This window comes from Prionailurus bengalensis, chromosome B4, assembly GCF_016509475.1.
Source record: "Prionailurus bengalensis isolate Pbe53 chromosome B4, Fcat_Pben_1.1_paternal_pri, whole genome shotgun sequence".
Classification (NCBI taxonomy): domain Eukaryota; kingdom Metazoa; phylum Chordata; class Mammalia; order Carnivora; family Felidae; genus Prionailurus; species Prionailurus bengalensis.
Genome location: NC_057358.1, coordinates 36,593,714 through 36,618,131, shown reverse-complemented (window position 1 = coordinate 36,618,131; position 24,418 = coordinate 36,593,714). Strand labels below are relative to the sequence as shown.

Below are 24,418 nucleotides of genomic sequence, written 5' to 3'. Positions count from 1 at the left end.
CGGGGCTCGAACTCACGGACTGTGAGATCATGACCTGGCTGAAGTCGGACGCTTAACCGACTGCGCCACCCAGGCGCCCCTACAATGTTCTTTTTAAGCGTTAGTAGTCCCTTTTATCACCACTACCTCCTCCTTGTCACCACCACCACAATTATTATCGTTAGTATTATTATTAAGCTTATTGATTTATTTTGAGAGAGAGAGAGCAAGCAAGAGCGTGTGCATGCAGGGGAGGAGCCCTGTCAGCGTGGTCCCAACACAGGGCTCGAACTCATAAACTGTGAGATCATGACCTGAGCCAAAATCAAGAGTCAGACGCCTAACCAACTGAGCCACCCGCATCCCTTATTATTATTTTTGTTGTTATTGTTATATTATTTTGTTATTTTAAGGATTCTGTGGTTTCTATTCCTACACAGTGGAGATGTCTTGTTTTGTTTTGTTTTTGTAGATAGTCTGAGTATATTTAGGGGAGTATTTTTCTACTTAACATGATTCCAAATATCCATATTGTTCATATTCAATTATGTGCATCTAGTTTTTTTTCTTGGCTGTTGTATTCTAGTTTTTTCCTTGACTGTATTCCAAACTTTTTGTAAATCATTTATTTTAGATCCTGTGGATAATTGAATTTAGTATAGAAATAGGAAACTGTGTATTTTATAGAAATTGCCAAATAAATACTGAAATAACATGATAATGGGACTATCTGGGTGATCAGCTTTTACATCTTCAACATTAGGTAAGAACACGATTTTCAATCACAACCAAAGTGAGGGTGTATTACAGCAGCTTTTAGTATGTTTCATGTTATCCATCGTGTTGCTAGGTAAACTAAAAGAGAAGTATTTTTGTACATACTCCTCCTCCCAGATACCACACACAGCATCTTTTGGGTTTATTCAGTGCATATGTGGCTAGTTTGCACATATCTATGTCTTTTTCAACTCTTCCTTGCTGATGGCAGCTTGCCCAAAGGAGGCAATTTTACTGTCCATCGTCCTTCATTTTGTCAGTTCTTTTCAGTATGGAATGTTTATTCCGCCTCCTTAGAAGTGAATAGCCATTCTTTTCCTCTCCTCCAACTCAACAATCTGTTTAGACAGCTGGGTAATTGAAAAAGAAAGTAGCTTACGGAGAACGTGTTAATGGGGATTTTACCAAGTTTAGCAGCTTCTGCACCTGAGTATTTTATGAAATGTTTTTGCCAGCAAAGAATAATGGATTCCTTTAATAGTTTTACTATGTATAAATTATAGGAGTGGTATTGTTAGCAGTTTAACTTCTTAATTTCTTTCTTAGATGCTGATGATAGGGGAGAAAGAAAGATATCCTTATGATGCTTGTAAGGCCTATTTGTATATTAGGTGGTCTCCTAAAACAAATCTCTATTTTCTTGCATGTAAAACTTGGTTGTTTCTGTGAAATTTCATTTTAAATAATGGCTCTTGTATGCTCTTTCTTGACAAGAATGTCTGATTAATAGCATGGTCATATCTTTTCTTTGTTTAATAAGGTTTGTATGTTAACAACCAGAATGACATGCATAGCTGGTTAAACATGTAAAAAGCAGGGCATTGCATTCTCTATTGCATATGGAGTATTATATTTTTGAGTGCCAAAATTCTCTTTAGTGGTTGTGAGTATACCTAAGTGGTGATCCATATGAGATTCTAATAATAGTGTCTGATTTAAGGTAGACTAATGGTTTTCATTTGTGGTGGTCTTTTTCTGATAGTAGGTTTCAACTTTTAATGTCATTGAAAAGACTGGAACCCATTTCAAGCATTTCAGTGGTTTACCTGTATGATTGTTTCTTTGTTAAAGAATAAAAATCTAGGGGCACCTGGTTGGCTCAGTCAGCTAAGTGTCCGTCTCTTGATTTTGGCTCAGGTCGTGATCTCATGGTTTGTGAGATTGAGCCCTGCATTGGGCTGTGGTCTGACAACATGGTACCTGCTTGGGATTCTCTCCCCCTCCCTCTCTGCCTCTGTTCTGCGTGCGTGCTCGCTCGCTCTCTCTCTCTCTCTCTCTCTCTCTCTCTCAATCTCTCTCTCTCTCTCTCCCTCCCTCCCTCCCTCCCTCCCCCTCCCCCCTCTAAATAAACAACCATACAAACCAAACCAACCAACCAACCTACCTACCTACCTACCTACCTTAAAAAAAAAAAATGAATAAAAATCTAAGCCTTACACAGTATTTAGGGTACCTTACTCTAAATTTACCAGATGTTTTTGCATAGCTTATTTATTCTGTTTGTGGAATTCTCATTGACTTTAGAGAAGGAGTTGATTTTTTCTTCCCCTGTAGAATGAGGAAGTTCCTTAAAGAGCTTATATTAAATTGATTACTGCAGAAAGTTATCTGAACATTGTATCTAGGCTTCTTTTATAGTTACTTTCTTGGCAGGAGTTTATGTGTATGCCTAAATACAGTCTCTAAAAGTGTGAGCTTATATATTATTCATTTACTGATTAATGAACCAATATTTATAATAGACCTAACGTGTGCCAGATATGATGATAGAAAATTGGGGTGGAGGTGTAGGATCCAGTCTACTTGTGAAGACATGTATCAAACAAAGAATTATAATATGGTCAGGGGTTAGTGTTACAATGTGTATATACAGATGGGAGAATAGAGATAAATGTGGCAAACACATAGATACATGAAAGAATGGAGAACATGTGTGTATGTGTATGTATATATAACATGTATATGTGTAATAAAATACAAAGAGCGTTTTATTCTCATGGAGGTAAAAGCAAGGAAATCTTTTCAAAGGAGATAACTTTTATGTTGCATTTTGAAAGCCATGTAAAGGAAACCAGCTAGTTCTAGTATTAGCTCAAGAGACTAATCATATTCTGCAGCTTGATTTTTCTCTCTAGAACTTATTGCCATCCTACATTCTATATTTATTTCATTCATTCATTGTCTACTGCATTAGGATGTAATCTCTTTGAGGATAGGGATTTTTGTCGTTTTTATTACTTCTGTATTCTCAACACCTAGAAAAGTTTCTGGCCTATAGCAGTAGCTCAAGTATGTGTTGAATGAATGAATGAAATTTGTGAGTTCTACAGTAATTGCCTTATTATTTATTTTAGTTTATTAAAGCTGTCTCTTGGGGCGCCTGGGTGGCGCAGTCGGTTGAACATCTCACTTTGGCTCAGATCTTGATCTCACGGTTTGTGTGTTCAGGCAAGCTCCCTCTGCCCCTCCCCCACTCACTCTCTTTCTCAAAAATAAACATTAAAAATTTTTTTTTAAAAAAGGCTATCTCTCTATAATCCCTTTATTTATTTTTTTACTCAGTATCTTTCATTATGGGTACTTGAGTTTCCTATGATAACATGCTATCTCCATAATGTTTCTCAAACCTACTCCCTCCTTTCCATCTCTCTTAGCTCATCTGGTCTTGAAAATCTTTTACCTGAATTGATAAGCTCTATTTGTTTTCCATGTAAGTCCCCTTAAATTATTTCTCCATAGCTATCAGAATTATATATCTAAAAGACAGAACTGACCAGACCATTTCTTTGTTTAAAAACACCTAATGGTTGTCCTCTGTTAGAATAAAATCTGTCTAGTATAGATCACACACAGAGCCATCCATAGCATGCGTTCAGCTCCATAATGTATATGAAGGAATGAATAATTTCAAAAGGAATTTCATTGAAAATGCTTCCTGTTTGGATAAAAGAAGATCTAAGATTATATCTTAACACTAGTGTTTAAGAACAGTTTTTCTTTATACAGCTAATTTGTCTGTCTTACTGGCTTGTTCTAATCCTCAATTCACTGTGATTTACAATGTCATTATTGAAGTAATCCAATTTCTCATGTCTTTCCTCTCTATAATTCCTCTCTCCATCCCATCTCTATATCTTGGGTCTTTTCTCTCTAGCTACTTTCCTTATTTCTTTAGAGATTTAAATATATGTGTATGTGCATCTTTTCTCTGTTCTGGATATAAATTCTAACTTTAAAATTTTGCATGCAGTTTTGAAACCCTTAGGATTAAATTATTTCTATGGAACACACTCAGAGATAACCCTGATCTACCTGTTTTCAACTTAAAATTATTTTTATTGTGACTATATTTCTCTTAATTTCCTCCCCCCCCCCCCCCCCGCTCAGATTGAAAATCTTCAAGAGCAACTTAGAGATAAGGAAAAGCAAATGAGCAGCTTGAAAGAACGAGTCAAATCTTTGCAGGCTGACACAACCAACACCGACACTGCCTTGACAACTTTGGAAGAGGCCCTTGCAGAGAAAGTGAGTGACTGGTTTGGACTCTTCATAGACACATTTCCTCTGCTTTCTCATTAATGTAAAATTTTCTCTAGTAATGAGACTTGGATATAAAAGGCAGAAGACGTCCCTTAGGGCAAAAGAGAAAAGAGATTTCTGTACTGTTGGTGACATAGATAGTATAGGGGAAAGAAAATCACTCTGTTTTTGTCAACTTAAGCATCTCTTGTTAGGCAAGATAGATTCCACAGTAGAGGGCAGTGGCTGAACTTTGTAAACAGTAAGCCATATTTTCCCCATTTACTATCTTCTGAAAAAAAAGAAAAGTTCTTTTTATTTATCTCATCAACTAGAATTTGGGGATGTAGAATATTAGACATTGACCATCAGGAAGCACTATATTATTAGTTCTCTTTTACTATACCACACTGGTACCTAATATAGTCATGGATTTTAGTATTAATACATTTAGTATTAATGCATTAATACATACTTGCTATTTTTCTAGTCTTGGCCTTGCTACTGCATTTTGTGTTTATGAGCAAACCTAATCTTTCAGGAATGGTTGACTAAGTAAATAAGTGGCCTAGCCGGACAAGTGTTTATGTCTTGGAAGGAGGTTTAAGGAATCTTGGTGGGGCGTTTTAATTGGATTTTTTTTTTAAAGGAATAGGGTCACTGTTTTTTAAGCGTCTTGGACTCAGAATGCTTCAGACTGTATGCCAGGGATCAAGGCTTGATCCCTGAATAAATTCAGAAATAATACCCAGAAATATGCTTAAATTGCTTCAACTTTTAGACTTCCTAAGTATCTGTTGACAAGTTTTAACGGCTCCTCTCTTTTACCCTGCTTTTTTATGCTTTAAGCTCAGTATGTCATAATCTCCCCAACCTCCTCCTTTTTTGGTGTGTGAATTGTGAGTTGTTTCCATTGCCTTATGGGCAACATGTGAATTACATATCAAAAAGGAGTATTTGTTGACTGCTGCCCTTAAGGTAGGGGTGTGTGTGTGTGTGTGCGCGCGCGCGCGTGTGTGTGTGTCCGTGCGCATGCATGCATGCATGCATGTGCCCGTGTGTAAAGTTTTTGGATACTTGGGAGTTAAATGGGTTTTTCCAAAAGAATACTTTAGGGGATTCTAATACTATTTGAGATTATACGAACAGAAACCCAGGGGAGTCAAAAGACCAAGGCCACATCTTTGTTATAGCAAGATGAGTAGGAGGTATGACTTCTTTAAAAAGTAAATTATTAACAACTTACCACTGTCTTTTGAATGAAGCATGGGAGTGTGAAATTTTATCAGCTAAAAGCTGAATTACACTCATATGGTATAAGTAGGAAAGGAATTTTCTTATGTATTGATGTGCTCTCTTATCAGGAGCGGACAATTGAACGCTTAAAGGAACAGCGGGACAGAGATGAGCGAGAGAAGCAAGAGGAAATTGATAACTACAAAAAAGATCTTAAAGACTTGAAAGAAAAAGTCAGCTTATTGCAAGGCGACCTCTCAGAAAAAGAGGTTAAGATCACCAAAATAGAATGATTTGTTTAGTTGGTGCATTGTATGTATATGTTGATGGTCTTTATGTAATGCATATAAAAATGTATTTGAGAAAAGGTTTTCTTAATATTCTTATAGTATGCCTTTTCAGAAGACCTTAAGGGGTATTTTGGAAAGCTTTGCAGAGGTGTAGTAGATTGGATCATTCATTTCCTAAGTCTTCTCTCTTTCAATATGTTATGAGTTGGTTTCTTACTTGTTAATGACATTTTTATAGATTCTAAAAAACTGAAGCAGTTACACATGGAAAAATACTGTGCTAATGGTAAGAAGGGTGATAGATGAAAAGAATATGCAAATGGAGGACAACTTATTTACAATGGCTCTTAAAAATTTTTTTTTAATTTTTAATTTTATTTTAGAGCACAGGAGTTGGAGAGACGGGCAGAGGGAGAGAGGGAGAAAATCTTAATCAGGGTCTACACTTAACATGGAGTCTGATACAGGGCTCAATCCCACAACCCTGGGATCATGACCTAAGCTGAAATCAAGAGTCAGATGGCCAAGTGACTGAACCACCAGGCACCCCTATGGTACCTCTTAAGTACATCTCAGTATTGGCAGAGAAATCTTAAGTGATTGCTGACCAGTTGGGTGACTTAGTAGCCTTGCTTTGGGAGGATCCTGTTAATGTGACCTAAATAGTAGAAATACCTAATGCCTTATGATCATGTAATAATACATGAGCTTTAGAAACATTCTTGGGTTTTCTTTCTTATATCTTTTAAGAAAATTTATGGTGGGGCGCCTGGGTGGCTCAGTCAATTAAGTGTTTGACTTCAGCTCGGGTCATGATCTCGTTGTTCGTGGGTTTGAGCCCTGCATTGGGCTCTGTGCTGACAGCTCAGAGCGTGGAGCCTGCTTCAGATTTTGTGTCTCCATCTCTGTCTGTCCCTCTCCCACTCGTTCTCTCTCTCTCTCTCTCTCTCCCAAAAATAAATAAACATTTGGAAAAAATTTATGGTAATTTTTATTTCTAGTGGAACTTCCCTTCTAAAAGGGAAAAGTGTTTTATATTTATGTTGGTGTAGCTACCACAGTAACTAGTAGTGACTCCTACTACTAGTGACTACTTTCATTCACAAAGCTTGATCTCCTTCCATTTATTTTGTGGGAATGGATATGTATTGATAGAACTCTTTTAAATTAAAAAAAATTTTTTTAAATGTTTATTTATTTTTGAGAGGGGGGGAGAGAGAGAGAGAGAGAGAGAGAGAGAGTGCAAGCAGGGGGAGAGGCAGAGAGAGAGAGGGAGACACAGAATCTTAAGCAGGCACCAAGCTCTGAGCTGTCAGCACAGAGCCCGACGTGGGGCTCAAGCCCACAAACTGTGAGATCATGACCTGAGCTGAAGTCGGATGCCCAACCAACTGAGCCACCCAGGCGCCCCTCTTTTAATTTTTTTTGAATGTTTATTATTTTTTTTTGAAGGAGAGAGAGAGAGAGAGAGAGAGAGAGCAAGCGAGCATGAGTGGGGGAGGGGCAGAGGGAGAGGGAGACACAGGATCCGAAGCAGGCTCCAGGCTCTGAGCCGTCAGCACTGAGCCCAACACAGGGCTCGAACCCATGTGAGATCATGACCTGAGCTGAAGTCAGACGCCCATCTGACTGACCCACCCAGGCACCCCGATAGAACTCTTAAATCACAATTCAATTGGTATTTCTTGGGAATTCAACTTATTTTAGTTGGGACTTGAAAGCTGAGGCTAACATTGTTTTATATTTCATGAATGTTCTTAAAATGGAAACTTCAGTATATAATAATGAACAGAAAATATAAGCCACCAAGATAATAAATTTAAAAAATTTTATTTCCATTTTGTTTGTAATTAGTATTTATTCTAGATGTGTATTGCTTTTTTTAGGCTTCACTTTTGGATCTGAAAGAGCATGCTTCTTCCCTGGCTTCCTCAGGACTGAAAAAGGATTCACGACTTAAGACACTGGAGATTGCTTTAGAACAGAAGAAGGAGGAGTGTCTGAAAATGGAATCTCAGTTGAAAAAGGTTAAAGAAAATTTTTATACTTTTCTTACTTTGCTTTAAATAAGAACATAGTAGAAAGCTCTACAGGGTTCACATGTAATAAATTACCAATGATGTAATAATCCCCTAAAGTTCAACATGTCATTTATACCTTCATCAGTTCTCTTAGTGTATTTACCCTGTTTTATTTTACTACTGAAAATCCTCAAATTCTTAGAAAATTGACAGTTCAGAGGAAGAGTAAAATATAAGACCACAATGTAAAAATCTTAATTTTTCTGGTATTTTTCTTCCATTAGCATCGGGCTTCCTAGGAGATAATTTAGCAGTGATAGTCAGCCATAGGGGTGAGTATTGGGATTGATATAGATATTTATTGTCCATTTCTCTGATTTATTTCTAAGATTTATATGGCAGTTTGTAGGTTTCAAAACATTTTCATATTTATAATCTCCGAGCTGTCAACTCTGTGAGTATTGGAACAGTTAACTGGGTTCAATTCATATGATGATTAATTAAAACAGGTACAGCCTAGTCTTGAGACTTTAAAATGTTTTTTGTTTTTAAAGTTTATTTATTTTGAGAGTTAGTGAAGAGCGTGTATACACACACGTGTGCGAGTGGGGTAAAGGCAGAGAGAGAGGGAGGGAGAGAATCCTCACTGTCAATATGTCAACATGGATCTCACAAACCATGAGATCATGACCTGAGCCAAAATCAAGAGTCAGATGCTAAACTGATGGAGCTCCCCAGGCTCCCCAAGACTTTAAGTTATGTTCTCTTTCTATGTATTGGGTGTATTCAACATGATATCCTTATAATGAATATTTCATGTAGAGTATGTCTAAAGCAAAATCACATTTTTAAGCTAAAGAGAGGAAGAAAATCCAGTATCTTATAGTTACTTTTGAATAAGTAGGAAAATACTATTTGTGAGATTATGGACTCTGATTATAACCAATTCACATTTGATAGTTGGCTTTTTTTCCTCACTGGAAAGGTGGAAATAATTTTCTATTTAATACCTGAATATCAAAGGTGAAGCTGTTACATGTATTCAGAGTTATAAAACAGAGCAGGAACTATCAAGAGTAATGTTATTCATTAATATTCTAAACTCCCCTGTTTGTGACAATCCCACATTTTCTATTGGTTTACTTTTAATCTTCTTGTTATCATGGCCTCTTATATCTTAGGCTTTATCTGTAGGTTTATGAGAAAAAATAAAGTTATCTTTGGGTAGAGGAGGCTGATGGCTTTCCTCTACTTTGATTTATTATCTGTTTTAGTAATAGCCATTTTTCTTTTCATATTTTTCTTTGTTTCATTCTGGATCATTGTTTCTTTTCATTTTAGTTCATTACTGATATTTTCCTTTTAAACTGCTTCCACAGTTCCCAAGTCCAACAAGGAGGTTATTTGTATAGTTTTTATTTGTTTTGTTTGTTTTTTGCCTTTTCTCACCTCTTTTCCTACCTTCTCTGGTTTTAATTGAGCATTTTATGTAATTCATTTTTCTTGCCCCTTTAAGCATATCAGTTGTATTTCTTCAGTTTTTTCAAGTGATTGCCCTAGAGTTTGCAGTATGCATTTTTTACTTATTTCCCAACTTTATTGAGATATAATTAACAAATAAAAATTGTATATATTTAAGGTTTACATGATGATTTATGTATACATTGCAAAATGGTTACCACAGTCAAGCTAGTTAACACATTTATCACCTCACATAGTTATTATTTTATTTTTTTGTGGTGAGAGCGCTTTTAAAATATACTCTCTTAGCAAATTTCAAGTATATAATACAGTATTATTAAGTATAGTCACTATCCTATACATTAGATCCTCAGAATTTACTCAAAACTGAAAGTTTGTAACCTTTGATCAACACCTCCTCATTTCTCCCATCCAAGTACTAACCAGGCCCGACCCTGCTTAGCTTCCGAGATCAGATGAGATCAGGCACGTTCAGGGTGGTATGGCTGTAGACAACACCTCCTCATTTCTCTACCCTCTAGCTCCTGACAACTACCATTCTAGTTTGCTTCTGTGAGTTCACCTTTTTTAGATTTTATGTATAAGTGAGATCATACAGTATTTGTCTTTCTGTGTCCAGCTTGTTTCACTTAGCATAATGCCCTCCAGGTTCATCCATATTGTCACAAATGGCAGGATTTCCTTCTTTTTAGGATTAAATAATTCTTTTTTATGATTAAATAATATTTATGATATATATGATATATATGTATCATATATATATATATAGTATATGCACACACAGAGACACATATTTCCTTTATCCATTCATCTGTTGATGGGTACTTAGATTCTTTCCATATCTTGGCTCTTGTGAGTAATGCTACAGTGAACATGAGAGTGTAGATATCTCTTTGAGATACTGATTTCATTTCTTTTGGATATATATCCAGGGATGGGATTGCTGGATCATATAGTAGCTCCATTTAAGAATTTCTGAGAAAGCTTTGTACTGTTTTCCATAATGGTTGTATGAATCTGCATTCCCATCAGTGGGGTACAAGGGTTCCCTTTTCTCCATAGTCTTGGCAACTCTCATTTCTAGTCTTTTTGATGATAGCCATTCTAACAAGTGTTACGTGTTATCTCACTGTGATTTTGATTTGCATTTCCTTGATGGTTAGTGATGTTCAGCTACTTTTCATGTACCTGTTGGCCATAGTTTGTCTTCTCTCTTCTTTGGAAGAACTATCTATTCAAGTCTTTCACCCATTTTAATGGGATTATTTGTGTTTGTGCTATTAAGTTGTATGAGTTCCTTACTTATTTTGAATATGTCAGCTATAAGTTTTGAAAATGTTTTCTCCTATTCTGTAGGTTGCCTTTTCATTTTGTTGATAGTTTTCTTATAGAAGCTTTTTACTTTGATGGAGCTTTTTACTTTTTACTTTCATATAGAAGCTTTTTACTTCTATTTTTGCTTTTGTTGCCCGTGTTTCTGGTGTCCTATCAAAAAAATCACACAGTAAACATTTTTAATCAAAGTTCACTTTCAGAAAATGTTATCCCACTTTGTGTCGTGCAGGTACCATACAACAGAATCCTCCCAATTCCTTCTTCCCTTCCCTGATGACATTGTTATCATTCATTTCATTTATCCTTATGTGATAATCACCCCAATACATTACTATCCTTACTTTAAAATCGTTACCTTTTAGACGAAGAATAAAAGTAATAAAAGGTGAAATTTTAGCTTTATTCTTTCTTCAGTTCTCTTTCTTTCTATATGTATATGTGAGTTTCTGACCTATATAATTTTCCTTCTGCATGAAGCACTTCTTTTAATATATTTTTGCAGGGTAAGTCTACTGGCTATGAACTTCTCAGTTTTTGTTTGTCTAAGAAAGTCTTTATTTCTTGTTCACTTTTGAAAGATATTAAAAATGGTTATAGAATTCTAGGTTGGTGGGCTTTTTTCCTAACACTTTAAAGGTTTCACTCTGTTGTCTTCTTACGTGATTTCTGATGAGAAGTCTACTGTAGTTCTTAACATTGTTACTCTGCTGGTGAGGTGTTTTTTCCCCCTCTGACTTCTTTTAACCTTTTTTCTTTGTCTTTCATTTTCTACAGTTTTAATATCATGCACTTACATGTAGATGCTGAGTATTTATATTGCCTGGTGTTCTGAGCTTCCTGATTTGGTGCATGTCATTAATTTTGGAAAATTCTCAGCCATAATTACTTAAAATATTTTTTTAAATGTTCATTTTTTAGAGAGAGAGAGAGAGAGAGAGAGAGAGCGAGTGAGCAGGGGAGAGGCAGAGAGACAGGGAGACACAGAATGCAAAGCAGGCTCCAGGCTCTGAGCTGTCAGCACAGAGCTCCATGTGGGGCCTGAATTCATATGAGCCGTGAGATCATGACCTGAGCCAAAGTCAGACATTTAACTGACTGAGCCACCCAGGTGCCCTTAATATATTTCTTTTTTTCCTTTTGGTATTCCAATTATCTATATGTTTCACCTTTGAAATTACTCTGTAGTTCCTTGGATGTTCTCTACTGGTTTTTAATTTATTTATTTCATTTTTAAAAATCTTTTTGTTTTGGGAAGTTTCTATTGACTTGTCTTCATGCTTACGGATTCTTTCTTCAGCCAAATCCAGCCTACTAGTGAGTCCATCAAAGGCATTAATTTCTCTTACAGGTTTTTTATACCTAGAATTTCCTTTTGACTCTTAAAGTGTTCACCTCTCTGATTATATCACCCATTTGTTCTTGAATATTGTCTCTTTTCCCATTAGGGACCTTAACTTTTCATCAGTTGTCTTAAATTCCCTGTCTGATTAATTCCAACATTTCTGTCAAATATCTGAGTCTGATTTTGATGCTTACTGTATCTCTTCAGACTGTGTCTTTTCTTGTCTTTTATCACACCTTGTAATTTTTTTGTTGAAAGCCAGATATGTTGTATCAGGTAGAAACTGAGAAACTGTATCAGGTAGAAACTGTACCTGCAGAAACTGAGGTAAATAGGCTTATGTGTGAGGTTTTAATCTGGCTAGAAGTTGAGCTGTATTTAATGTTTGCTGTAGCTGTAGGTGCCAGAGGCTTCAGTCTCCTCTAAGTGTCCTTGTCTCTGTTGACTTTGTGCTTCTGTCTTCAGAGAGTCTGCATCTTGTAGCTCTTTCAGCTGTTACCCTTTGTTATCATACTAGAACCCTATTGTTGTGGTGGTAAGATGTGGGAAAAGATAAACTTTCTATAATCTGATGATGAAGTCTTGGTCTTTTATGAGTCTCTGTCCCTCGCTGTGACCTTCACTAAGGTTTTCTCCTTAGCTAGAGGGGGCTAGAACGGGAGGAATGCCCATCTGCCAGGTGGGATAAAACTCTGTTAAAATCTTTGCTCCTGGAGAGTCTGCCTTTGGGTAGAGTATGCTTTGGGCATTTATTACCCCTCCACACCCTTACCAGAACCACAAGGGGATTTTTGCAAGCTCTTCACTGTGAGAACTTGGTGAGGTTCCTGGGGGTAAAGACTGTGAAAGAGTGGTGGGTCTGCCCTGAAACTGCAGCTTCTAGGGCTTTCTCACTCTCATGCTTGTCCACACTCAGCCTCTAGTATTTCCTCAAAGTTACCAATTGAAGTGTTTCTGCCAACAGCTTTGCTCCGGGTAAGTAGATCCCAACTGTGACCCCCTGGATTTGCCCGTGTCTCTTGATTTTGGAGTTGTAGTTTGCCCTTTGCCCTCAGTTCTCTGATAGGTCCAAGAAAAGTAACTCATATTCGGTTTTTTAGTTTTTTCTTATTTTAAGAATGGTAGTGGTGACTTCCAAGTGTTTTACATGTTGGAGCTGAATTTATAGCTGTTTTCCATATAGAACAGACTTACTCGTTCTTGTTTTATGAAGTTATATATGTGAGTTTTGCCATTTAGAATAACATCTAAAATAGGGGCGCCTGGGTGGCGCAGTCGGTTGAGCGTCCGACTTTAGCCAGGTCACGATCTCGCGGTCCGTGAGTTCGAGCCCCGCGTCGGGCTCTGGGCTGATGGCTCAGAGCCTGGAGCCTGTTTCCGATTCTTGTCTCCCTCTCTCTCTGCCCCTCCCCTGTTCATGCTCTGTCTCTCTCTGTCCCAAAAATAAATAAACGTTGAAAAAAAAAAATTAAAAAAAAAAAAAAGAATAACATCTAAAATAAACCTGCAGTAAAAATACAATTATTGCCTATATTTGGGAATCAGATTTAGTTTTATTAATTAATACATAAATATTTATGGAATCAGTAGGTTACCTCTCCCAGGGGATTTGAGAGTATATCACAGAGGTCTGAGTTAACAATATACATGTCTTATGTAGCTTTTTTAGTTCTACTAGATGTCAGATGAACTTGAATACTTTATATATTGTCAAAGTGTTTCTAAAGTCATTAATTTACGTTGGAAATTACTTCTCAAGAAAGGAAAAAGAGACAATTTTGACTTAAAATATGTCTTAGAGTAAATGAGTATTTCCAATGTACGATTGAGATAAGAGTTAGGCAATAAAATGTAAGACTCAGAACAATTTTTATCTCATTCTCGTAATAAATACTTCCCTTGCACATTTTAAAATCAGAGCAGTGAAACAGAGACAAATACCACATGATATCACTTACATGTGGAATGTAAAAACAAAAACAAAAACCTGAACCCATAGATACAGAGAACAGATTGGTGGTTGCCGGGGGTGGGAAGTGGTGGTGTATAGGTGAAATGGGGAAAGGATTCAAAAGGTAAAAACCTACAGTTACAAAATAAATAAGTCCTAAAGATGTAATGTGCAGCATGGTGACTGTAGTTAATAATACTTTTTTGTATATTTGAAAGTTGCTGAGAGCAAGTAGATCTTAAAAGTTCTCATCACAAGAAGAAAATTATTTGTAAGTTTGTGGTAATAGATGTTAATTAGGTACATTGTGACCATTTCACAATATGCTGTACATAGTCAAATCATTGTGGTGTATGCTTGAAACTAATATGTCAATTTCATCTAAAATAAATAGAACCAAATATTGTCATATATATATATATTTTTTAATTTGCTACAGTTTTAATTCTTCTTAGTAGCTTATTAGGCCTAGGGTTTTGTTATCTTTGTCTTTTGTGTTAACGTTTTGTTGTTGTTTTATAGCTTACTAGTAGGTTTATTTTTATTTTTTTACATAGATACAGCTTATTTTATTTTTTGGTTGTGGGAACTTTTTTAAATGTTTGTTTATTTTTGAGAGAGAGCGTGCATTAGTGCTCTCAAAAGGGGGAGGGGCAGAGAAAGAGAGAGGGACAGAGGATCTGAAGCTGGTTCTATGCTGACAGCAGGGAGCCCGATGTGGGGGTCAAACTCATGAGCCGTGAGATCACAACCTGAGCTGAAGTTGGACGCTTAACCGACTGAGCCATCTAGGCACCCCAGTTGTGGAAACTTTTAAAATCTATTTTCTGAAGGGTGCTTGGGTGGCTCAGTTGGTTAAGTGTCTGACTTTGGCTCAGGTCATGATCTCATGGTTCATGGGTTCAAGCCCCACGTCCAACTCTGTGCAGACAGCTCAGAGCCTGGAGCCTGCTTTGGATTCCGTGTCTCCTCTCTCTCTCTCTGCTCCACTTCCATTCATGCTCTGGAACAGAATAGAAAATTCAGAAATGAACCCACATTTATTTGTAGGTTGATATGAAGTGATATTTGGCACATTTTCTTGCTAAAAACCGTAAGTGGCATAAGGTTGGAGTTCTAACTTATATTTATTCATAAGGCTCTGATTATTATTGAAATTTTCAAAGAAATTTCTCTATTTTGTTTGTAGTAGAAGGGAACTAATCTTGAGATAATGATAAATTCAAGACATTTTTTACTTCTAGCTTAGGAATTTATATCCTAGATATGAATTTGGGTATTTTATGTCTTCAGCATGAGATAATGACCTTAAAATTATTAAGAACAGTCTTGAAATTCAACTTCTGAATTATCAGAATTGTAAAAAGTGCTAACTTCTTTTTTTTTCTCCTCTGGGAAGAAATCTCTCTTCCTAGAGAATTTTTTTATTGTTAATTTTTTTAATTATACTTTTTAACCTTTTACCTTTTTTTTCTCTTGCTTGTTCTATTCTTATACCATTTCATTCTACCTTTTTCTCTTCTTTTCTTCCTGACTCTTCTTCCTTTTCGGTCCTGAAAATAGTTTTAAGCCACCCATTCAGACCAGTAAGTGACATGACAGAGTAGTGCCATAAAGCCTAGGTAGATGTTTTTTTCTGTATTTTGTATGAGAGGTTTTTTTACTACTCTAAAAAAAAGTGAATGCACAAGACCTTCTCTCTCCCTTCCTCAAGTAGGAATTCTATAGACTTTCTAAAATGACTCCTTTCTAAAGCATAGAAAGTATAGATTTGGAGTGAATACAAAGTGGAAAAGTTTCTGAGATCAAAATTCCTCCCCCCCCCCATCCCAGGCTTTGAGATGTGTTTGCATTTCTGCTGCTTTTGCCTTGTTTTCTTCTTCTTTTTTTTTTGTTTGTTTATTTTTGAGACAAGAGAGACCTAGCATGAGTGGGGGAGGGGCAGAGAGAGGGAGACACAGAATCCGAAGCAGGCTCCAGGCTCTGAGCTGTCAGCACAGAGCCTGACAGGCGGCTCGAACTTGTCAACAGTGAGATCATGACCTGAGCCCAAGTCAGACACTCAACTGACTGAGCCACTCAGGTGTCCCCATTGCCTTGTTTTATTCTTAATGATTAATTGATTCAGAGTTGCCTCTCTTTCCTCCTTTCTTTTCATTTTATTTATTTGTTTATTTATTTATAAATGCTTATTTATTTTGAGAGAGACCACAGCGTGAACAGGGGACGGGGAGAGAGGGAGAGAGAGAATCCCAAGCAAGCTCTGTGCTGTCAGTGCCAAGCCCCACAAGGGGCTCATTCCCACAAACGGTGAGATCATGACCTGAGCTGAAATCAAGAGCTAGATACCTAACCAACTGAGCCACCCAGGCGCCCTACCTATCTTTATGCTAGATTTTATCTTGTGGCTTTTAACACCACCAGTTTAAGGTAGAATTTTGCTAACACATTAAAATACATCTTCCAGTGAACATTTTTGGTTTTTTTTTTTTAGTGTTTATTTTTGAGAAAGAACACAAGCAAGGGAGGAGCAGAGAGTGACAGAGACAGAATCTGAAGCAGGTTCCAGGGCTCCAAACTGTCAGCACAGAGCCCGACATGGGGCTCAAACTCATGAACGGTGAGATCATGACCTGAGCCAAAGTCGGACACTTAACTGACTGAGCCACCCAAGTACTCCAGTGGACTCTTTTTTATTTATTTATTTATTTATTTTTTCAACGTTTATTTATTTTTGGGACAGAGAGAGACAGAGCATGAGTAGGGGAGGGGCAGAGAGAGAGGGAGACACAGAATCGGAAACAGGCTCCAGCCTCTGAGCCATCAGCCCAGAGCCTGACGCGGGGCTCGAACTCACGGACCGCGAGATCGTGACCTGGCTGAAGTCGGACGCTTAACCGACTGCGCCACCCAGGCGCCCCTAGTGGACTCTTTTTTAAAGGCCACTGTTAGTAACTGGATTTTTAAAACTGGTTACACCTGAAACAAAAATTGTTGTCAGGATTTTAATCTTAGAAGTACAGCTTTTGCTTTGACAAAGCATTTAGCCCAATTTGTGGAAACATTTCTCAAGTTAGTTTTCAGAACTTTCCAGATTATTTCTTAACAACATATATTTACTCCTTTAGTATTTTTTCAAACCTTTTTAAAGAACTGAGTATATTCTATTGTCTGTTAAATAAGGGAAAATGAAACATCTTCACCATGACCTTTTCATTAAATACATTATACATATTCAGAAGGAAAATTGAAGACTTGATAATTAGTTTTTAATTATTGAAATTGCTTTGCATTCCAAAATGCATTGGAGTTATTAGTTGGCATTTGCAACAGGATTCTGAATAAAAGTTTTCTTCTTGGTTCTGAAGGTGATCGTTGACTTCTAACTTTGCTTGTTCCATGTTACTTTGTAAAACCCTGAATTCTTGCCTTAGGAAGGTACCTATGTGTGGATAGCCATTTTCTTAACCTAACTTCATTTTCATGGAAGTATTTCATCTGCAGAATCTATGTGATTCTGTATGCTGTATGTGATTCATACATGTTTGATAAAGCAGTATATAGGAAAAGGGAAGGAAAGTAAGGGTCAAGTGCGAATTTGATCTCAGCATTGGCAGTGGTTATAGTAACATCAGCAGTGGATCTCTGGTGATCCCTTTTTGAGAGATTGGAGAAATTATCTTGGAGAGGTCAATAGTAGTCTAATGCCTTGTTTGCATCACTAGACTCAGAAAAATCTCTTGTCTTATGATGATTTTTGGCCTAATAAATATTCAGAGATGTACAGTAGTACATATAAACCCAAACCTGTTTGAAATTCATGATAATTATTTCTCAACTTATTACTAATACTTTATTTATATAATATTTAAGCAGAGAAAAACTTTATAAATTGAAGATGAGCTATTAGATATTTGATAATGCTATGTTTAAATTGGAATGTAGGGGTTCCTGGGTGGCTCAGTCAGTTAAGTGTCTGACTCTGACTCAGGTCATGACCTCCCAGTTCATGAGTTTGAGACCCCGTGTTGGGCTCTGACAGCTCAGAGCCTGGAGCCTGCTTCAGATTCTGTGTCTCCCTCTCCCTCTGCCCCTCCCCGGCTCACGCTCTGTCTCTGAAAAATAAACATTAAAAAATAAATAATTTGAAATGTAGATAGTGCTTTGGAACTGTAGTGTTCACTGCCACTATATGTGAATCATGGAATTTGAACACTTTTCTTTGTAGGCACATGAGGCAACATTGGAAGCCAGAGCCAGTCCAGAGATGAATGACCGAATACAGCAATTGGAGAGAGAGACTTCCAGGTACAAAGATGAATCTAGCAAGGCCCAGGCAGAAGTTGACCGCCTCTTGGAAATCTTGAAAGAAGTGGAAAATGAGAAGAATGACAAAGATAAGAAGATTGCAGAGTTGGAAAGGTAAGGAAAGGGAAGCTGAATGGTGGACTCTCTATGTTAGAAAGATTAAAGTATGTTTTTAAAACTGTATACTTTTGGGGGTGTACTTTTTCAGTGTATCTGCCTCTTGGAATTTAGGTTCTTGAGTGCTTATGTTATTTTTTTAATCTGCTTTTTATTATAAGTCATTGTAAATTCATTGCTGCAACATCTAAAAGGTGACATAGGATGGAAATATATTAGGAAGCTCCGGACATCAGCATCATTAATTGGAAAGTGAGGAAGTATTCATTGATAGAGAAATTGAAGTTTTCTACTGGCTAATCAGTAGAGTACAAATAGCTACTTGCTTTTTAATTACTTTATCTACATAGTAAAGTAGATGAATTCTTTAAAATGAGCTGTGCTTATAGATCTAGCTAGACAGCTCTTTTATTTCTCCCTCTAATTAGAGTGTTTTATACTAAAGATTATGTATTTGTTTTTTGACCTCTTCTTTTACAGCATGTATTTAACATAAATTTACACGTACATAGAAGCAGTTCTTCTAGTAGAACTTCATTAACCATCCATGTTCTTTTAAATAGAGATGACAGTGACAGAGTGAAGTCACTAACCTCTGTAGCTTCTTGGAGCTGATTTCTAGGAATATTTTATTTTCATGTTCTTGAAGGTTGGGAAATCTGAGACAACTTTCATAAATTGTATTAAGTTTAAAATTTATGGGTGACTGGTAGACTTAATACTCCCCTAGAATTAATTTTTCTCCTATTCTGTACCCATAGAATTTTGAGTTTCAAGAAACCAAAACAATAAAGTTTAATCCTCACAATTTTTCTTCACTGTACTGAAAGTGTTAATAACATAGCTGGTTGCATACTCGCTAGATTCCTTTTACTTTGATATTAATTCTATTTGTATTTCTGGTTCTGGATAAGATGAATGGATAGAATTCTTCAGGTCAGAATTAAGAAATTACTAGAGTCTCAAGATGAGATTATGTGCCTTTTTTCATGTTTGCACTGCACTTTCCCCCCCAGGACACACACACATTTACATACTCACATGGATACATGCCTCCCTGCTCTGTGTTGGCCTGAAATCAGCAGCAGTACTGCATAGGTTTTAAAATACAATACTTTTGATGGATTAGTGACTTCCCACTAAATATTTTAGTATTTCAGAAAAGAAATTCCTTGATAAAGTTTCATTTTTCCGTTTGCTTTCTTGTATTAGATATCTACATTGAAATTATTGCTTGTTATTTCAGACAGCTTGCTTGGAGAAACTTTGATTCATTTTTGGATCTAATGCTGATGTTTGGAGATGGGTGTGACTTGAAAGAGAGTAAGAAATAGGATTAAATTTATATTTCAGACTCAAAGCACAACAAATAGCTTTCATTATCCACCGTATTTCTCACATTTTGAGAAACTTGTGAATGATCTGTGCTTTCCACAGAATGTAACTTAAAAGGTTGAAAAGCACTACAGTTTTATCCTCTCGCCAGGTAGCACTGTAATTTTGTTTTAGGATTTGACACAAGGTTTCTTGGCTACCAAAAAAAGGAAGTTTTTAAAACTCACTTTTTGTTACGGGCTTTATAATTTCTTGTTCAGTAATACAGTTTAAGATTTGAATAATAGTCAAAGAGAGTCAGGATTATATTATTTATGCCTTTTGTTCCCATATTTAGTACAGAGATGCATGTGTGTGGCTGCTGTGTTTCTTACTAACCATTTGCTTCTTGTGTTGCCATTCCACTATTTCCTATATGTGGGTGTCTGTCTCCCCATAATTTATCATTTGAATTTCTTCACCTTTCTTTTGATTTGTCTTATCATGGTCCTAATCCATTGGGATTTTGGTCTCTGTGTGTTTTTTATGTGTGTTCCCTCTTGGCCATGCTGTTTCTCAGAAAGCCAGTCTCCCGCAATTTGTACCTTCCACGCCAGGTTTCTGTCCCTGCACCGTCAGGGGGGTTTGTTTGGGACTTCCTGGGAAAGTGAGTGTTATGTAAGGCTACAGTTCTGTAATAAACTGAATTGCTACTGCTGCTTTTGCTACTGCTGAGGCTTGCTGGGAATTTTGCTTGATCAGAATTAAAGAACAGCCAGTATAGGTCAGTTGAACTGTACATCTTGGGACATTGTTTTGAGGATAAAGTATGTGTTCTCTGTGGTAAGATTCAGATATTGTTGATTATGAGTGTCTTTGTCTTTGTTTCTAGCCCATCTTGTATGTGGTTGTTCCAATGCTGACATGCCCTTTAAGTTGTGGCCCCTTAATGTGATGGTAGTTCCACACATAATTCAGGATATAGAATTCATTTCTAAAGGGTGTTCAGCAACCTTCTAAATGCAAAAAAAAAAAAAAAAAAAAGTGGACTGTTATGATCATTGAACTAGAGAAAATTCCTAGTGTTCTTTGCAAATTTCCTAGTATTTATGTAAAAATCTCCAATGTTAAAAGGTTTAGATTAAATCATAAAGAATTCCTAGGCCTTTTCTTTGTGACCTAGATAAAAATGAATAGTCCCCTACATTGCTCTTGTAGAACAATAGTAGCTCCTGTAGAGGATGATTCAGTGTTGTACCACTGTTGTTCTGTTGACCTACTGCAGTTTTTAAAAGGATTATGTAAGGCCACCCATATATTTGGACATACAAAATATCTTCCCAATTAAGTGTAAGAGATACTGCTTCTAAATTAATATTCTAAACTGTGGTGTATATAAATTGGGAGTTCAACCAGAGGCAGAACTAGTAGGGTATATATATATATCTGTATATCTATATAAACAACTCCTCTTTTAAATCTCCTTGTATAAATGATATATAGAGAGATATATAATCTCATTTATATATATCTATATATCTGTATATCTATATATATCTATATATCGTTTATACAAGGAGATTTAAAAGATTTATTGCAAGGAGTTGTTTTGCATGATTGTGTGGGACTTGGCAAAGGAAGTCTGAAATCTGGATGGCAAGGTGACAGGAAGAGAACATCAGCATCAAGATAGAAATCCCATGGCATGGGCAAAAATTCAGCCAAGTCCACAGGTAGAATTTTTTTTCTCTCTTAGGAAAACCTCAGCCCTGTTTTTAGGAGCCTTCCAAAGGATTCAGTTATGCCTATTCATTATCTGGGATAATCTCCTTTGCTTAAATGGATTAGAAGATTGATTCATTCATTGATTATTATTATTTTTAGAAGATGAATTGTAACTTTCATAGCAACATCCAAATTAGTGTTTGGTTAAGTAACTAAGCACTTTAGGCTAGCCAAGTTGACATTTAAAAAAGTTTTCACCTAGTGATTTTGGATAGCCTTTATAGCTCAATTTAAGGGAGAAAAAAACATAATAATTAAAAAGCCCTAGAGCTTTACCTGTCCTTATGTAAGTAGATCAATTTAGATTAGCCTTAGAAACCCTGATTGTAATTGAGAATTTCTTTTCTAAAGTGATTATATTAGAGTTTATATTTAGATTTATAATGGAGAGGCTTATCTTGACATAATGTTTAAAATATTGAGAGAAGAGTAATTGTAGAGTGATAGAACTCTGATTTAATATCTTTTCAGATTTCTGGTTTACTATCTTTTCAGACTTCTGCAATAATTGTTTAAAATTTTTTTTTAATTAAAGAAATTGTTTTTATTGAGGTCTAGTTGGCATATGACATTATATTAATTTCAGGTATACAACATAATGATTCAATATTTGTATAGATTGCAAAATAATCACAATAACTGTGGTTAACATTTGCAAAAAGTTAGAATTTTTTTTTCATGTAATGAGAACTTTTAGGATCTATTCTCTTAGCAGCTTTCAAATATACCCTACAGTATTGTTAACTATACTCATGTACATGACATCCCCAGAAAGTTTATACCTTTTGACAATCTTCACCCATCCTCAACCCATAACTCTGGCAACCACTTAATCTGTTCTCTGTATCTATGAATTAGTTTTTCTTTGTGTGTGTATATATTTTAATTGAAGTAGAGTTGACATACAATATTATATTAGTTTCAGGTAGACAGCATAATGATTTGATGTTTATATATACATTATGAAATGCTCACCACAATAGGTGTAGTTACTGTCACCAAAGTTATCATAATATTACTGACTGTATTCTCTATGCTGTGATTTTCATCCCCATGACTTAATTCTTTTATGCTGGAAGTTTGTACCTCTTTTTCACTTTTACCTATTTCTCCCATTCCTCCTCCCCCCATCCCTGCCCCTGCTTCTAACAACTACCAGTCTGTTCTCTTATTTATGTGTCTGTTTCTTTTTTTGTTTGTTGTGTTTTTGGTATTTGTTTTGTTTTTTTGTTATGGTATTTGTCTTTTTCTATTTGACTTATTTCACTTAGCATAGTACCATCTAGGTCTATCCAGTTGTCCCAGATGGCAAGATTTCATTCTTTTTTATGAATGAGTGATATTCCATTATAAATATATATACAACATCATATTCATCCATCTTAGGTTGTTCCCATATTGTGGCTACTGTAAATAATGCATCATCAAACATAGGGGTGCATATATCTTTCTGAATTTTTTTTTTTGCTTTCTTTGGGTGAATACCCAGAAATAGATATCTTATGGTATTTCTATTTTTAATTTTTTTGAGCAACCTTCATACTGTTTTCCTTGGTGGCTGCACCAGTTTACTTTCCCACCAGTAGTGCACTAGGGTTCTCTTTTCTCCATGTCTTCACCAACACTTGTTATATCTTGTCTTTCTTGATACTAGCCATTATGACTGATGGGAGGTTATATCTCACTGTGGTTTTGATTTGCATTTCCTGGACGATTCATGGTATTAAGCATCTTTTGTCAGTTGGCCGTCTTTGTGTCTTCTTTGGAAACATGTCTATTCCATCCTCTGCCCATTTTCTAATCATTTTTTTTTAACGTTTATTTATTTTTGAGAGACAAAGCACAAGCGGGGGAGGGGCAGACAGAGAGAGGGAGACACAGAATCCGAAGTATTTTCCAGGCTCTGAGCTGTTAGCACAGAGCCCAACGCGGGGCTCAAACTCACCAACTGCAAGATCATGACCTGAGCCGAAGTCGGAGGCTTAACTGACTGAGCCACCCAGGTGCCCCTTTGATCATTTTGTTGTTGCTGTTGAGTTGTATGAATTTTTTATATGTTTTGGATAGTAACCCCTTATCAGATATATCTTTTGCATGTATCTTCTCCTATTCAGTAGGTTGCCTTTCATTTTGTTGATGGTTTCCTTTGCCGTGTAAAGCTGTTTGATTTGATATAGTCCCAATAGTTTATTTTTGTTTTTGTTTTCCTTACTTGAGGAGAAATATCCAGAAAAAAAAAAATACTGCTAAAACTGATGTCAGAATACTTATGGTTTATATTTTCTTTTAGGAATTTTATGGTTTCAGGTCAGACCATTAGGTTTTTAATCCATTTTGAGTTTTTTTTTTTTTTAATATGGCGAAAGAAAGTGGTTTTACTCTTTTTTTGTGTAGCTCTTTAGTGTTCTCAACATCATTTACTGAAGAGACTGTCTTTTCCCTATTTGTATTCTTGCCTCCTTTGTTGTAGATTGTACAAGTGTGGGTTTATTTCATGGATCTTTATCTTGTTTCATTGACCTATGTGTCTGTTTTTGTTTCTGTGCCATACTGGTTTGATTAGCTTTGAAGTAGAGTTTAAAATCTGGGATTGTGATACCTCTCTTTGTATTTCTTTTTCAAGATTGCTTTTGCTATTGAGGGTCTTTTGTGGCTTCTTACAAAATTTAGGATTATTCTAGTTTTGTGCAAAATATATTGGTATTTTGATAGGGATTGCATTGAATATAGATTGCTTTGGATAGCACGGACATTTTAACAATATTCTTTCAGCCGTGAGCATATTATATCTTTTCATTTGTTTCTGCCATCTTCAGTTCAGTAATATTCCTGAACTCACTTTAGGAGTATTTCTGAAACTAGACTTATGTTTTGTGAGAGAGTGTATTTTCATAAATTTTAAGCTATTTTGGGGTTTTACTCTGGGTGGCTCAATTGGCTAAGCATCCAACTCTTCTTGATC

At 36.1% G+C, this 24,418-nt stretch overlaps 1 protein-coding gene across 14 annotated transcripts in view; it reads left to right on the top strand.

Moving 5' to 3' along the window:
* ERC1 (ELKS/RAB6-interacting/CAST family member 1) overlaps window positions 1–24,418 on the top strand; it is a 518,359-nt gene that overhangs the window by 175,033 nt on the left and 318,908 nt on the right. For all 14 annotated transcript variants that reach the window (XM_043565007.1, XM_043565004.1, XM_043565003.1 and 11 more), the window contains 4 exons: window positions 4,144–4,281; window positions 5,640–5,780; window positions 7,688–7,828; window positions 18,161–18,354. In XM_043565007.1, the coding sequence (XP_043420942.1) occupies window positions 4,144–4,281; window positions 5,640–5,780; window positions 7,688–7,828; window positions 18,161–18,354 (614 nt within the window). The remainder of the gene's footprint in view (window positions 1–4,143; window positions 4,282–5,639; window positions 5,781–7,687; window positions 7,829–18,160; window positions 18,355–24,418) is intronic.